We start from the raw sequence: 15,255 nt of genomic DNA, 5'->3' as shown, positions 1-15,255 counted from the left end.
ACATAAAAGAATATACTTTCTTCTCAGCCCCAAATGGAACCCTTCTCTAAAATCAACCACATACTCCGAAACATAGCAAACCTCAACAGATACAAAAAATTGGAATAACCCCCTGTATCTTATCAGATCATCATGCTTTAAAATTAGAATTCAATAGCACAAATTGCAGAAATCCTACAAACTCATGGAAATTGAACAATGTGCAATTACTCCATTCCTGGGTCAAGGAAGAAATAAAGAAAGAAATTAAAGACTACCTAGAATTCAGTGAGAATGAAGACACAACATACCCAAACTTATGGGACACTTTGAAAGCAGTGCTAAGAGGAAAGTTCACAGGACTAAGTACCCACACGAAGAAACTGGAGAATAGTCACACTAGATAATTAACAGCACAACTGAAAGCTCTAGAACCAAAAAATAATCAAACTCACCAGGAGGAGTAGACACCAGGAAATAGTCAAATTGAGGGCGAAAATCAATAAAGTAGAAACAAAGAAAACAACACAAAGAATCAATGTAATGAAGAGTTGGTTCTTCGAAAAAATCAACAAGATAGACAAAACTTTATCTAAACTAACCAAAAGGTAGAGGGAGAAAATGTAAATTAACAAAATCAGAAATGAAAAGGGAGACATAACAATGGACAACCTGTACTCCACAATATTCGACAATTTAAAGGAAAGGGACAATTTTCTAGACAGTTATCACTTACCAAAAGTAAGTCAAGAACAGATAAGCAATTTAAACAGACTTATAACTCCTAATGAAATAGAAGCAGTCATCAAAATCGCCCAACCAAAAAAAGCACAGGGCCAGATGGTTTCAGTGCAGAATTTTACCAGAAATTCAAAGAAGAGCTAATACCAATACTCCTCAAATTGTTCCACATAATAGAAGCAGAAGGATCATTGCCAAACTCTTTTTATGAGGCTTCAATTACCTTGGTACCCAAACCACACAAAGACACAATTAAGATAGAGAACTCCAGACCAATGAACATGGATGCAAAAGTACTCAATAAAATACTGGCAAGTCGAATCCAAGCACACATCAGAGAAATCATCCACCATGATCAAGTAGGCTTCATCCCAGAGATGCAGGGATGGTTCAACATAGGAAAATCCATCAATGTAATCCTCCATATAAACAAACTGAAAAAGAAAAATCACATGATCATCTCACTAGATGCTGAAAAAGCCTTTGACAAAATCCAACACCCCTTCATTATAAAGGTCTTGGAGAGATTGGGGGATAACAGGAACATAACTAAACATAATAAAAACAATATACAGACTCTTTTTTTGTGGCACTTCCTAGGCGGTCGGCTGTATGAAGATGAAGCTGAATAAATCCTTCCCAGTCACTGGCTGCCAGAAACTCATCAAAGTGGACAATGAACGCAAACTTCGTACATTCTATGAGAAGCACATGGCCACAGAAGTATCTATTGCTTCTCTGAGTGAAGAGTGGAAGGGTTATGTGGTGCAAATCAGTAGTGGGAATGACAAACAAGGTTTTCCCATGAAGCAAGGTGTTTTGACCCATGGCAGAGTGTGCCTGCTGTTGAGTAAGGGGCATTCTTGCTATAGACCAAGGAGAACTGGAGAAAGGAAGCGCAAGTCTGTTCGAGGATGCATCGTGGATGCCAATCTGAGTGTTCTCAACTTAGTTATTGTAAAAAAAAAAAAAAAGGAGAGAAGGATATTCCTGGACTGACAGATACTACTGTTCCTCGTCGGTTGGGACCTAAAAGAGCTAGCAGAACCCAAAAGCTTTTTAATCTCTCTAAAGAAGATGATGTCCGCCAATATGTTGTGAGAAAGCCTTTAAACAAAGAAGATAAGAAGCCCAGGACCAAAGCGCCCAAGATTCAGCATCTTGTTACTCCTCATGTCCTGCAACACAAATGGCGTATTGCTCTGAAGAAACAAGGAACAAAGAAAAACAAGGAGGAGGCTTCATCCCAGAGATGCAGGGATGGTAAACTTTTGGCTAAGAGAGTGAAGGAAGCCAAAGAAAAGCGCCAGGAACAGATCGACAAGAGATGTAGGCTTTCCTCGCTGAGAGCTTCTACTTCTAAGTCTGAGTCCAGAAAACAAAATAAGTCTTTAAGGGTAACAAATAATAATGACACATTGAAAAACACAATATACAGAAAGCCAACAGCCAACTTCAAACTAAATGGAAAGAAACTCAATGTGATTCCTCTAAAATCAGGAACAAGACAAGGCTAGCCACTCTCTCCATGTCTCAGTATTGTACTTGAAGTGCTAGCTAGAGCAATAAGACAACAAAAAGAGATCAAGAGGATACAAATTGGAAAGGAAGAAGTCAAAATTTTACTATTTGCAGATGCTATGATAGTTTACATAAGTGACCAGAAAAATTCTACCAGGGAACTCCTACAGCTGATAAACACCATCAGCAAAGTGGCAGAATACAAGATTAACTCAAAAAAAAAAATCAGTAGCCCTCCTAAATACAAATGATAAATGGGCTGAGAAAGAAATCAGAGACACATCACCCTTTACAACAGCCAGAAACAACATAAAATACCTTGGGGTAACGCTACCCAAACAAATGACAGAACTTTGAGTCTTTAAAGAAAGAAAAGAAGATACCAGAAAATGGAAAGATCTCCCATTCTCTTGGATAGGTAGGATCAACAAAGTAAAAATGGCAATCTTGCCAAAAGCAATCTACAGATTCAATGCAATCCCCATCAAAATACCAGCACAATTCTTCACAGACCTTGAAAGAACAATACTCAACTTTATATGGAAAAACAAAAAACCCAGGATACCCAAAACAACCCTGTACAATAAAGGAACTTCTGGAGGCATCACCATCCCTGACTTCAAGCTCTATTACAGAACTACAGTCCTGAAAACAGCTTGGTATTGGCACAAAAATAGACAGGTAGACCAAGGGAATAGAGTTGAAAACCCTGATATTAATCCACACACACCTATGAACATCTGAGTTTTGACAAAGAAGCCAAAATCATACAATGGAAAAAGAAAGCATCTTCAACAAATGGTACTGGCATAACTGGATGCTAACATGTAGAAGATTGCAGATATAGCCTTATCTATCGCCATGCACAAAACTTAAGTCCAAATGGATCAAAGACCTCAACATAAATCCAGCCACACTGAATCTCTGAAAAGAGAAAGTGGGAGATACCCTTGAACAAATTGGTACAGGAGATCGCTTTATGAACATAACTCCATTAGCACGTACACTGAGATCAACAATTAATAGATGGGACCTCCTGAAACTGAGAAGCTTCTGTAAGGCAAAGGACACTGTCAATAAGACAAAATGGCAGCCTACAGAATGGCAAATGATTTTCATCATCCCCACATCCAAAATATACAAAGAACTCAAGAAGATAGTCACCAAAACACCAAACAATCCAATTAAAAAGTGGGGTACAGAACTAAATAGACAGTTCTCAATAGAGGAATCTAAAATGGCTGAGAGAAACTTAAGAAAATGCTTAGCATCCTTAGCCATCAAGGAAATGCAAATCAAAACAACTCTGAGATACCATCTTACACCAGCCAGAATAGCTACAATCAAAAACACCAATGATAGTCTATACTGGAGAGGATACAGAGAAAGGGGAACACTCATCCATTGCTGGTGGGAGTGCAAATTTGTGCAGCCACTTTAGAAATCAGTATGGCGGTTCTCAGGAAAATGGGAATCAATCTACCTCAAGATCCTGCAATTTCACTCTTGGGCATATACCCAAATGATGCACATTCATACAACAAGGACATACGTTCAACTATGTTCATAGCAGCGTTGTTTGTAATAGCCAGAACCTGGAAGCTACCTAGATATCCCTAAACTGAAGAATGGATGGAGAAAATATGGTACATTTACACAATGGAGTGTTACTCAGCAAGGGGGGGAATGAAATCTTGAAATTCGAAGGCAAATAGATAGAACTGGAAGAAACCATCCTGAGCAAGGTAACCCAGTCACAAAAGGACAAGCATGGTATGTACTCACTCATATATGAATATTAGACATAGAGCAAAGGACTACCAGCCTACAACCCACACCATCAGAAAAACTAGGAAACAAGGAGGACCCTAAGAGAGAAATACATGATCCTCCAAGAAGGGGGAAGAGACAAATCTCCTGAGCAAATTGGGAGCATGGGGGAGGGGGAAGGGAGGTAAGAAAAAGAGAAGGGAGAAGAGAAGGGCAAGGAGAACACAAGGGATCAGGAAGACTGAGACATGGAAGAATAGAGGAGAGAAAGAAAAGAGATACCTTAATAGAGGGAGCCAGTATAGGTTGAAAGAGAAATCTGGCACTAGGGAAATGTTCAGAGATCCACAAAGATGACCCCAACTAGGAATCTAGGCAGTAGTGGAGAGGCCGCCTTTGATGCCCTTCCCCAATAATGAGATTGATGACTACCTTAATTGCCATCCTAGAGCCTTCATCCAGTAGCTGATGGAAATAGAAGCAAACACCCACAGCTAAGTTCTGAGCCATATTCCTGGAATCCAGTTGTAGAGAGGGAGGAGGGATGAGCAAAGGAGTCAAGACCATGCTCAAGAAACCCGAAAAAACAGTTGACCTGACCTAGTGAGAGCACAGGGACCCCAGTTGTAAAGCTGAGGAAATTGCATTGGACCAAACCAAACCCTCTGAATGTGGGTACCAGTTAGGAGACCTGGGCAGTCTACAGGACCTCTAATAGTGGAACCAGTATTCATACCTAGTGCACAAATGGACTTTGGGAGCCCATTCCCTATGGAGGGATACTATTTCAGCCCAGATACACGGAGGAGGGCCTAGGCCCTCCCCCAAATGATGTGAAAGACTTTGATGATTCCCCCATAGAAGGCCTCACTATCTTTGGGGAGTGGGTGAAGGGTGAGTTGTCGGGATGGCTAGGGGGAATGTGAGGATGGGAGGGGGAGGGAATGGGGGGTTGATATTTAAAATAAGATTGTTTCTAAATTTAAAAAAATGTTAAAAAAAAACACACCTCAACCTCACAGACAGACATTACCTCAGAATAAAGGGTTGGGAAAAGATTCTCCAATCAAAAGTACCTAAGAAACAAGCTGGTGCATCTAACAAAATAGACTTCAAACTAAAATCAATCAAAAAAGATAAAGAAGGGCATTTCATATTCAGTACATGAAAAATCCATCAAGAGGAAATCTCAATTCTGAATATCTATGCCCCAAACAGAAGGACTCCTGCATTTATAAAAGAAACATTACTAAAGTTTAAATTACAAATTAAGCCACACACTAATAGTGAGAGACTTCAACACCTCACTCTCACTACTAGACAGATCTGCCAGACAGAAGTTTAACAGAGACATAAGGGAACTAACAGATGTTAAGAGTCAAATGGACTTAACAGTCATCTATAGAACATTCTTTCCAAACACAAAAGAATATACTTTCTTCTCAGCACCACATGGAACCTTCTCAAAAATAGACCACATACTTGGTAACAAAGCAAACCTCAACAGATATAAAAAAATAGGAATAACCCTTTGTATCCTATTGGATCACCACAGCTTAAAGTTAGAATTAAACAGCAAGATTAATTTCAGAAGACCCACAAACACTTGGAAATTGAACAATGATCAACTGAACCACCATTGGGTCAAGGAAGAAATAAGAAAGAAATTAAGATTTCCTAAAATTTAATGAAAATGACCTCAAAACATACCCAAACTTGTGGAACACAATGAAAGCAGTGCTAAAGAGGAAAGTTCATAGCACTAAATGCCTACATATAAAGCAGCTGGAAAAATCCCATACTAGTGAATTAACAGAACAACTGAAAGTGCTAGAACGAAAAGAAGCAAACTCACCCCAGAATAGATGGCAAGAAATAGTCAAATTGAGGGCTAAATCAATAAAATAGAAACAGAGAAAACAATACAAAGAATCAATGAGACAAAGAGTGGTTCTTTGAATAAATCAACAAAATAGACAAACCTTTATCCAAACTAACTGAAAGACAGGGAAAGAATATCCAAATTAACAAAATCAGAAACAAAAAAGGGGACATAAAAACAGGCACTGAGGAACTCCAGAGAATCATCAGGTCATACTTCAAAATCCTGTACTCCACAAAATTGGAAAACTTTAAAGAGATGGACAATTTTCTAGATAAGTACCACATACCAAAATTAAATCAAGAACAGATAAACATCTTAAATGCACCTATAACCCCCCAAAAAGCCTAGGCCCAGATCCAGATGGTTTTGGTGCAGAATCTACAAGATGTTCAAAGAAGAACTAATACTAATACTCCTCAAATAATTCCACACAATAGAAACAGAAGGTACATTGACAAACACTTTTTACAAAGCTACAGTTACCCTGATATCCAAACCATACAAAGACACAGCTAAGATAGGGAACTACTTACCAATCTCCCTCATGAACATAGATGCAAAAATACTCAATACTGGCAAACTGAATCTAAGAAACACACCAGAATAATCATCCACCATGATCAAATAGGATTCATCTCAGCGATGCAGGGATGGTTCAACATAGGAAAATCCGTCCATGTAATCCACCATATAAACAAACTGAAAGAAAAAAACACATGGTCATCTTATTAGATGCTGACAAGGCCTTTGACAAAATCCAACACCCCTTCATGATAAATGTCTTGGGATACAAGGACTATACCTAAACATAATAAAGGCAATATACAATAACCCACCATCCAATATCAAACTAAATGGAAAGAAACTCAAAGCAATCCCACGAAATCAGGAACAAGACAAGGGTGTCTACTCTCTCCATATCTATTCAACATGGTACTCGAAGTTATATAAAACAACAAAAGGAAATCAAGTGGATACAAATTGGAAAGGAAGAAGTCAAAATTTCACTACTTGCAGATGTTATGATAGTTTACATAAGTGACCCAAAAAATTCTACCAGAGAACTCCTACAACTGATAAACACCTTCAGTAATGTAACAAGATACAAGATTAACTCAAAAAATCAGTAGCCCTCCTATAAACAGATGAAAAATGGGCTGAGAAATAAACCAGAGAAGCATCACCCTTCACAATAGCCACAAATAACATAAAATATTTTGGGGATAGTTATAACCAAACAAGGTAAACACCTGTATGACAAGAACTTTAAGTCTTTAAAGAAAGAAACATGTATACAATGGAGTACTACTCAGCAGAAAAAAAGCAATGGAATCTTGAAATTCGCAGGCAAATGGATGGAACTAGAAGAAACCATCCTGAGTGAGGTAACCCAGTCACAAAAAGACAAACATGGTATGTACTCACTCATATATGAATTTTAGACATAGAGCAAAGGATTACCAGCCTATAATCCTCTTCACCAAAGAAACTAGGAAACATGAAGGACTCTAAGGGATAAATGGTCCCCAGGAATGGAAGTGGCATGAACTCCTGAACTAATTGGGAGCATGAGGGTAGGGGGGAGGGAGCTGCTACAATAAGAGCAAGAGAAGAGGAGTAGAGGAGAGGAAATAGAGGGGCAGAAATATTGAGTTGGGGGAAGAATAGAGGAGAGAGAGCAGGATGAGAGATACCATGTCAGAGGGAGCCACTATAGGTCCGAGAAGAGATCTGGAACCAGGGAGATCTCCAGAGACATACAAGGATGACACGATCTGATAATCCAGGCAATGGTGGAAAGGATAACCCAAAAGCCCGTCCCCTAAAATGAGATTGATGACTTCTCTTTATGCCATCCTAGAGCCCTCACCCAGTAGCTGAAGGAAGCAGAGACAGACATCCACAGATAATACACTGAGCTGAAATCTGGAATTTAGTTGAAGAGAGAGAGGAATGAAGAGCAAAGGGGTCTGTACCAGGTTGGAGAAACCCACAGGAACAGTTGACCTGAACAAGGCAGAGCACATCGACCCCAGATGCTGTCCGGGAGGCCAGTACAAGACTGATCCAGACCCCTGAACATGAATGTCAATAAGGAGGCCTCTGCACTCCATGGAGCCTCTGGTGGTGGATTAGTATTTTTCCCTGGTGCAAGAAGGGACTTTGAGAGCCCATCCCATGTGAAGGGTTACACTCTGGCCCTGGACACATGTAAAACTTTTTTTAAAGTATAAATTTATTTTCTAATAACAATAAAAAGAAAAATATCACAAGTTTAAATGTTTATTAAATCTTGACCTGCTGATGTTGCAGCACAACTCAAAATTCTATGAAGGGAAAGAAAGTTTCTCTTTTATTCCTTGACATGTCTTCTGTAAGCACCTAGAATGATGCCCAATACATACTAGGTGTTTACTAAATGAAGAGGAGCCAAAATAAACTGCGCCAAATATATTAGTACCGCCATTTAAAACAGCTGGAATCAAACTCAAAAACACGTATATTTGATTTATCTGTTCAAAGGCTTATGTGAAATCTACAATTCACCAGCAAATCAGCTTGCTTTGGCCTATTTCTGCTATTTACCTGTTTTCACATATGTTCTCCCAGATGACCATGAAGACTTTTATTTTATCGCAATACATCCTTTAAGTGTGCTAATATGCTTTAACTTATTTCCAAAATACTAATAATAAAGCAGTGAGCACCTTATAGAATAAACAGGAGAGGTGGCAACTCATATCAATGCTGAAGCCACAGTGCTTTCAACCATAGTGGCCCTTGTTCTTTTGAGCCAAACTGTAAATGTTAATCACCTGTCAGCAACTTTCAAAACTATGGCTGAATAATAGCATGCAAATTGCCAATTTTATTAAGAAGCATTCCTCAGGGACAAGAGAGATGGCTCAGCAGTTAAGAGTGGTTATTGCTCTTAAAGAGGACCCAGAATTTGGTTCCCAGCACCCACATAAATGACTCAGAGCCTTCTGTAATTCCAGTTCCAGGAGATCCTTCAGGCATCTACACACAAGTGCACATAAGCTTACATATGTATAAATAAATAAACAAACAAATCTTTTTAAAAAGCATTCCTTAAGTTGTATATGATTCAGAGTTATTCATAATATGTGATCTCATCACAACATGACAGCTCTAATTCTTTTTCTTCTTTCTAAGGTTATAATTTAAATATACGAGAAGACGTACTTATTGGAAGAAACTCAGTGCTAGAAGATTGAATACAAAGAAGAGGGAGGGAGGAGAGAGAGAGAGAGAGAGAGAGAGAGAGAGAGAGAGAGAGAGAGAGAGAGAATCATGTCAGTTTCAATAATAGTGTGGCCAGAATCTAAGAATGAATAAGGCAAACATACATTGCTCCAATCCCTGTCTATAAATAGAGAATCATGTGTCTTAGTCAGGATTACTATTGCTGTGGTGAAACACTGTGACCAATGCAATTTGGGGAGGAAAAGGTATATTTTGCTAACTCTTCCACATCACAGTTCATTCTTCATGAAAGGAAGTCAAGACATGAACTCAAACAGGGCAAGAACCTGGAGGCAGGAGCTGATGCAGACAGAGGCCATGGAGGAGCTCTGCTTACTGGCTTGCTCCCCTTACTTGCTCAGCCTGCTTTCTCATAAAACCCAGTACCATCTGCCCAGGGATGGCACCACCTACCACAGACTGTACCCTCCCATCAGTCACCAATTAAGAAAATACCTTACAGTCTTGCCTTCACCCCTATCTTGTTTTTTGTTTGTTTGTTTGTTTATTTGTTTGTTTTTTCGAGACAGGATTTCTCTGTGTAGCTTTGGAGCCTATCCTGGCTCTTGCTCTGGAAACCAGGCTGGCCTCGAACTCACAGAGATCCACCTGCCTCTGCCTCCCGAGTGCTGGGATTAAAGGCGTGCTCCACCAACGCCTGGCCACCCCTATCTTATGGAGACATTTTCTTAATTGAGACTCTCTCCTCTCAGATAACTACAACTTGTGTCAAGTTAACATAAAACTAGCCAACACATCCATGTAACCAAAATTGTCAGTTTTTAATGCCAAAATTCACCAGGGAGATGTTCATTCATAGATTCTTTTTGAATTTATTTATGGGGTGATTGGCATATGCACTGATACTTCAATATTAATTTTGGAAGAACTTAAAGTAAAATACACCAAATTCTAGCTAAAGAAGGGACATGAACCATTGACTGGGGGGAGATTTCAGGAAGAGTTTCCTGGAGCAAACCCTCTGCCACATGTTCTATCACAACATGGGAATATGAAAAAAGGATAACATGAGTCTGGCCTCCTGTCTGGATCCAGACATTGTTGCCTTCGTAGCATCTCCCCCAACCAGAGTTGTCAACGATGGTACTTTCTGTTTCTGAGCCACACCGCGATCTCTAATCCAGGGCTACAAAGTGTTCACAGTTGGGCTTTGTGACGTCAAATCTTGCTGGCCTATCAGGACTCAGGGGTGTGGCCTTCCATTGTTCTGGGTGGCTTCATAAGAAAGTGCCTCTGCGCTCTGAGCCAGAACAACTCAGGCTTCAGAATGGCAAAGGCAACCAAGAAATCACAGGATCCGTCCACAGACATCAAGCCAACAACCTCAAGTGCCAAGTCAAAGAAAGCCAAGATTCGTCGAGAGCCTAAAGCCGGAATTTGTAGCAAGGTGGATGGTGCCTCTACTTCCAGAAACAGTGGAAAGGTAAGAAAGCCCAAGGGAAGCATACTCCTTCCCTGGTGATTTCCCCTCCTCTAGCACTCCTAACCCTTTCTTGAGCTGACATTAACTCTTTCCTCAGCCCATAGCCCTTCTCCTTCAGTCCCCTTATGTACTCCATAGTTTTGAAGACCGATATGCCCTTATCACTTTACTCTTGTTGTCCTTCCAGGTTCAAAAGACTTACAAGAAGGACAAGAAAACCCCACCGCGGAACACAAAAAGAAAGGCTTCTGAGAACATTAAACTCCCTACAAAAAAGACCAAAAGGGCCAATGAGAAAGCACTATTTGGGCACTACCACCGCCTAATGGAAGAAATGACTAGTACAGAGACTGAACCAGACCAAAGCAGCATAGGGAGTTCCAGTGCCTCAATGAGTGACCTGGAAAGCCAATAACTTCAGAATGCCATCAGAGACCTAGCAACCTGTCCGAAGGTCTGGCAGCTGAACAGACTGTGTAGAGTGAATTTTTACTACACAGTACTTCAATGTTAACGAAAATAAAAAAAATGTGATATGAAAACAATGTACCAATGATAATTTCTAATGATGAAGCATGGGAGGAAGGAGAAAGGAAGAGGGATGGGAGGGAAGAAGGGTTGGGGAAGGAGGAGGGATGGGAAGAGGAGGAGGATGGGGAAGGAGGAGGGATGGGAAGAGGAGGAGGATGGGGAAGGAGGAGGGATGGGAAGAGGAGGATGGGGAAGGAGGAGGGATGGGAAGAGGAGGGATGGGAAGAGGAGGATGGGGAAGGAGGAGGGATGGGAAGAGGAGGAGGGATGGGGAAGGAGGAGGGATGGGAAGAAGAGGAGGATGGGAAGAGGAGGATGGGGAAGGAGGAGGGATGGGAAGAGGAGGAGGAGGGATGGGAAGAAGAGGAGGGATGGGGAAGGAGGAGGGATGGGAAGAAGAGGAGGATGGGGAAGGAGGAGGGATGGGAAGAGGAGGAGGATGGGGAAGGAGGAGGGATGGGAAGAGGAGGGATGGGAAGAGGAGGATGGGGAAGGAGGAGGGATGGGAAGAGGAGGAGGATGGGGAAGGAGGAGGGATGGGAAGAGGAGGAGGATGGGGAAGGAGGAGGGATGGGAAGAGGAGGGATGGGAAGAGGAGGATGGGGAAGGGGGAAGGAGGAGGGATGGGAAGAGGAGGAGGATGGGGAAGGAGGAGGGATGGGAAGAGGAGGGATGGGAAGAGGAGGATGGGGAAGGAGGAGGGATGGGAAGAGGAGGGATGGGAAGAGGAGGATGGGGAAGGAGGAGGGATGGGAAGAGGAGGATGGGGAAGGAGGAGGGATGGGAAGAAGAGGAGGATGGGGAAGGAGGAGGGATGGGAAGAGGAGGATGGGGAAGGAGGAGGGATGGGAAGAAGAGGAGGGATGGGGAAGGAGGAGGGATGGGAAGAAGAGGAGGATGGGGAAGGAGGAGGCATGGGAAGAGGAGGAGGATGGGGAAGGAGGAGGGATGGGAAGAGGAGGGATGGGAAGAGGAGGATGGGGAAGGAGGAGGGATGGGAAGAGGAGGGATGGGAAGAGGAGGATGGGGAAGGAGGAGGGATGGGAAGAGGAGGAGGAGGGATGGGAAGAAGAGGAGGAGGGATGGGGAAGGAGGAGGGATGGGAAGAAGAGGAGGATGGGGAAGGAGGAGGGATGGGAAGAGGAGGATGGGGAAGGAGGAGGGATGGGAAGAGGAGGAGGAGGGATGGGAAGAAGAGGAGGGATGGGGAAGGAGGAGGGATGGGAAGAAGAGGAGGATGGGGAAGGAGGAGGGATGGGAAGAGGAGGAGGATGGGGAAGGAGGAGGGATGGGAAGAGGAGGATGGGGAAGGAGGAGGGATGGGAAGAAGAGGAGGAGGGATGGGAAGAGGAGGAGGGATAGGGAAGGAGGAGGGATGGGGAAGGAGGAGGGATGGGGAAGGAGGAGGGATGGGAAGAAGAGGAGGAGGGATGGGAAGAAGAGGAGGGATGGGGAAGGAGGAGGGATGGGGAAGGAGGAGGGATGGGGAAGGAGGAGGGATGGGAAGAAGAGGAGGAGGGATGGGAAGAAGAGGAGGGATGGGGAAGGAGGAGGGATGGGGAAGGAGGAGGGATGGGGAAGGAGGAGGGATGGGAAGAAGAGGAGGAGGGATGGGAAGAAGAGGAGGGATGGGGAAGGAGGAGGGATGGGGAAGGAGGAGGGATGGGGAAGGAGGAGGGATGGGAAGAAGAGGAGGGATGCGGAAGGAGGAGGGATGGGAAGAGGAGGAGGATGGGGAAGGAGGAGGGATGGGAAGAGGAGGAGGAGGGATGGGGAAGGAGGAGGGATGGGAAGAGGAGGGATGGGAAGAAGAGGAGGAGGGATGGAAAGAAGAGGAGGATGGGGAAGGAGGAGGGATGGGAAGAAGAGGAGGAGGGATGGAAAGAAGAGGAGGATGGGGAAGGAGGAGGGATGGCAAGAAGAGGAGGGATGGGGAAGGAGGAGGGATGGGGAAGGAGGAGGGATGGGGAAGGAGGAGGGATGGGAAGAAGAGGAGGAGGGATGGGAAGAAGAGGAGGAGGGATAGGGAAGGAGGAGGGATGGGAAGAAGAAGAGGGATGCGGAAGGAGGAGGGATGGGAAGAGGAGGAGGATGGGGAAGGAGGAGGGATGGGAAGAAGAGGAGGAGGGATGGGGAAGGAGGAGGGATGGGGAAGGAGGAGGGATGGGAAGAAGAAGAGGGATGGGAAGAAGAGGAGGGATGGGGAAGGAGGAGGGATGCGGAAGGAGGAGGGATGGGGAAGGAGGAGGGATGGGGAAGGAGGAGGGATGGGGAAGGAGGAGGGATGGGGAAGGAGGAGGGATGGGGAAGGAGGAGGGATGGGAAGAGGAGGGATGGGGAAGGAGGAGGGATGGGGAAGGAGGAGGGATGGGGAAGGAGGAGGGATGGGGAAGGAGGAGGGATGGGAAGAAGAGGAGGAGGGATGGGAAGAAGAGGAGGGATGGGGAAGGAGGAGGGATGGGGAAGGAGGAGGGATGGGGAAGGAGGAGGGATGGGAAGAAGAGGAGGAGGGATGGGAAGAAGAGGAGGGATGGGGAAGGAGGAGGGATGGGGAAGGAGGAGGGATGGGGAAGGAGGAGGGATGGGGAAGGAGGAGGGATGGGGAAGGAGGAGGGATGGGGAAGGAGGAGGGATGGGGAAGGAGGAGGGATGGGGAAGGAGGAGGGATGGGGAAGGAGGAGGATGGGAAGAAGAGGAGGAGGGATAGGGAAGGAGGAGGGATGGGAAGACGAGGAGGAGGGATGGGAAGAAGAGGAGGAGGGATGGGAAGAAGAGGAGGGATAGGGAAGGAGGAGGGATGGGAAGAAGGAGGAGGGATGGGAAGAAGAAGAGGGATGCGGAAGGAGGAGGGATGGGAAGAGGAGGAGGATGGGGAAGGAGGAGGGATGGGAAGAAGAGGAGGAGGGATGGGGAAGGAGGAGGGATGGGGAAGGAGGAGGGATGGGAAGAAGAAGAGGGATGGGAAGAAGAGGAGGGATGGGGAAGGAGGAGGGATGCGGAAGGAGGAGGGATGGGGAAGGAGGAGGGATGGGGAAGGAGGAGGGATGGGGAAGGAGGAGGGATGGGAAGAGGAGGGATGGGGAAGGAGGAGGGATGGGAAGAAGAGGAGGAGGGATGGGGAAGGAGGAGGGATGGGAAGAAGAGGAGGAGGGATGGGAAGAGGAGGGATGGGGAAGGAGGAGGGATGGGAAGAGGAGGGATGGGGAAGGAGGAGGGATGGGAAGAGGAGGGATGGGGAAGGGGAGGGATGGGAAGAGGAGGAGAAGGGATGGGAAGAGGAGGAGGAGGGATGGGAAGAGGAGGAGGAGGGATGGGAAGAGGAGGAGGAGGATGGGAAGAGGAGGGATGGGGAAGGAGGAGGGATGGGGAGGAGGAGGAGGGATGGGGAAGGAGGAGGGATGGGAAGAAGAGGAGGAGGGATGGGGAAGGAGGAGGGATGGGAAGAAGAGGAGGAGGGATGGGGAAGGAGGAGGGATGGGGAAGGAGGAGGGATGGGAAGAAGATGGGATGGGGAAGGAGGAGGGATGGGAAGAGGAGGGAGGGGAGGAGGAGGGATGGGGAAGGAGGAGGGATGGGGAAGGAGGAGGGATGGGGAAGGAGGAGGGATGGGAAGAAGAGGAGGAGGGATGGGAAGAAGAGGAGGGATGGGGAAGGAGGAGGGATGGGGAAGGAGGAGGGATGGGGAAGGAGGAGGGATGGGAAGAGGAGGAGGATGGGGAAGGAGGAGGGATGGGAAGAGGAGGAGGAGGGATGGGGAAGGAGGAGGGATGGGGAAGGAGGAGGGATGGGAAGAAGAGGAGGAGGGATGGGAAGAAGAGGAGGGATGGGGAAGGAGGAGGGATGGGGAAGGAGGAGGGATGGGGAAGGAGGAGGGATGGGAAGAAGAGGAGGGATGCGGAAGGAGGAGGGATGGGAAGAGGAGGAGGATGGGGAAGGAGGAGGGATGGGAAGAGGAGGAGGAGGGATGGGGAAGGAGGAGGGATGGGAAGAGGAGGGATGGGAAGAAGAGGAGGAGGGATGGAAAGAAGAGGAGGATGGGGAAGGAGGAGGGATGGGAAGAAGAGGAGGAGGGATGGAAAGAAGAGGAGGATGGGGAAGGAGGAGGGATGGGAAGAAG

The 15,255-nt window shown here is 45.4% G+C and overlaps 1 protein-coding gene across 1 annotated transcript; it reads left to right on the top strand.

Moving 5' to 3' along the window:
- The first annotated feature begins 1,338 nt into the window (after positions 1-1,338).
- Positions 1,339-11,022, top strand: LOC113830721 (40S ribosomal protein S6-like). The gene is given in 4 exon segments (XM_035449739.1): positions 1,339-1,686; positions 1,689-2,117; positions 10,365-10,607; positions 10,795-11,022. Coding segments are annotated over 4 exon segments (1,248 nt in total).
- The last annotated feature ends 4,233 nt before the right edge of the window (positions 11,023-15,255 follow it).

The sequence above is a fragment of the Cricetulus griseus genome, chromosome X (genome assembly GCF_003668045.3).
Source record: "Cricetulus griseus strain 17A/GY chromosome X, alternate assembly CriGri-PICRH-1.0, whole genome shotgun sequence".
NCBI classification, from domain to species: Eukaryota; Metazoa; Chordata; class Mammalia; order Rodentia; family Cricetidae; genus Cricetulus; species Cricetulus griseus.
Note: the sequence above shows the minus strand (reverse complement) of the source record. Positions and strands in the feature narration are given on the sequence as shown.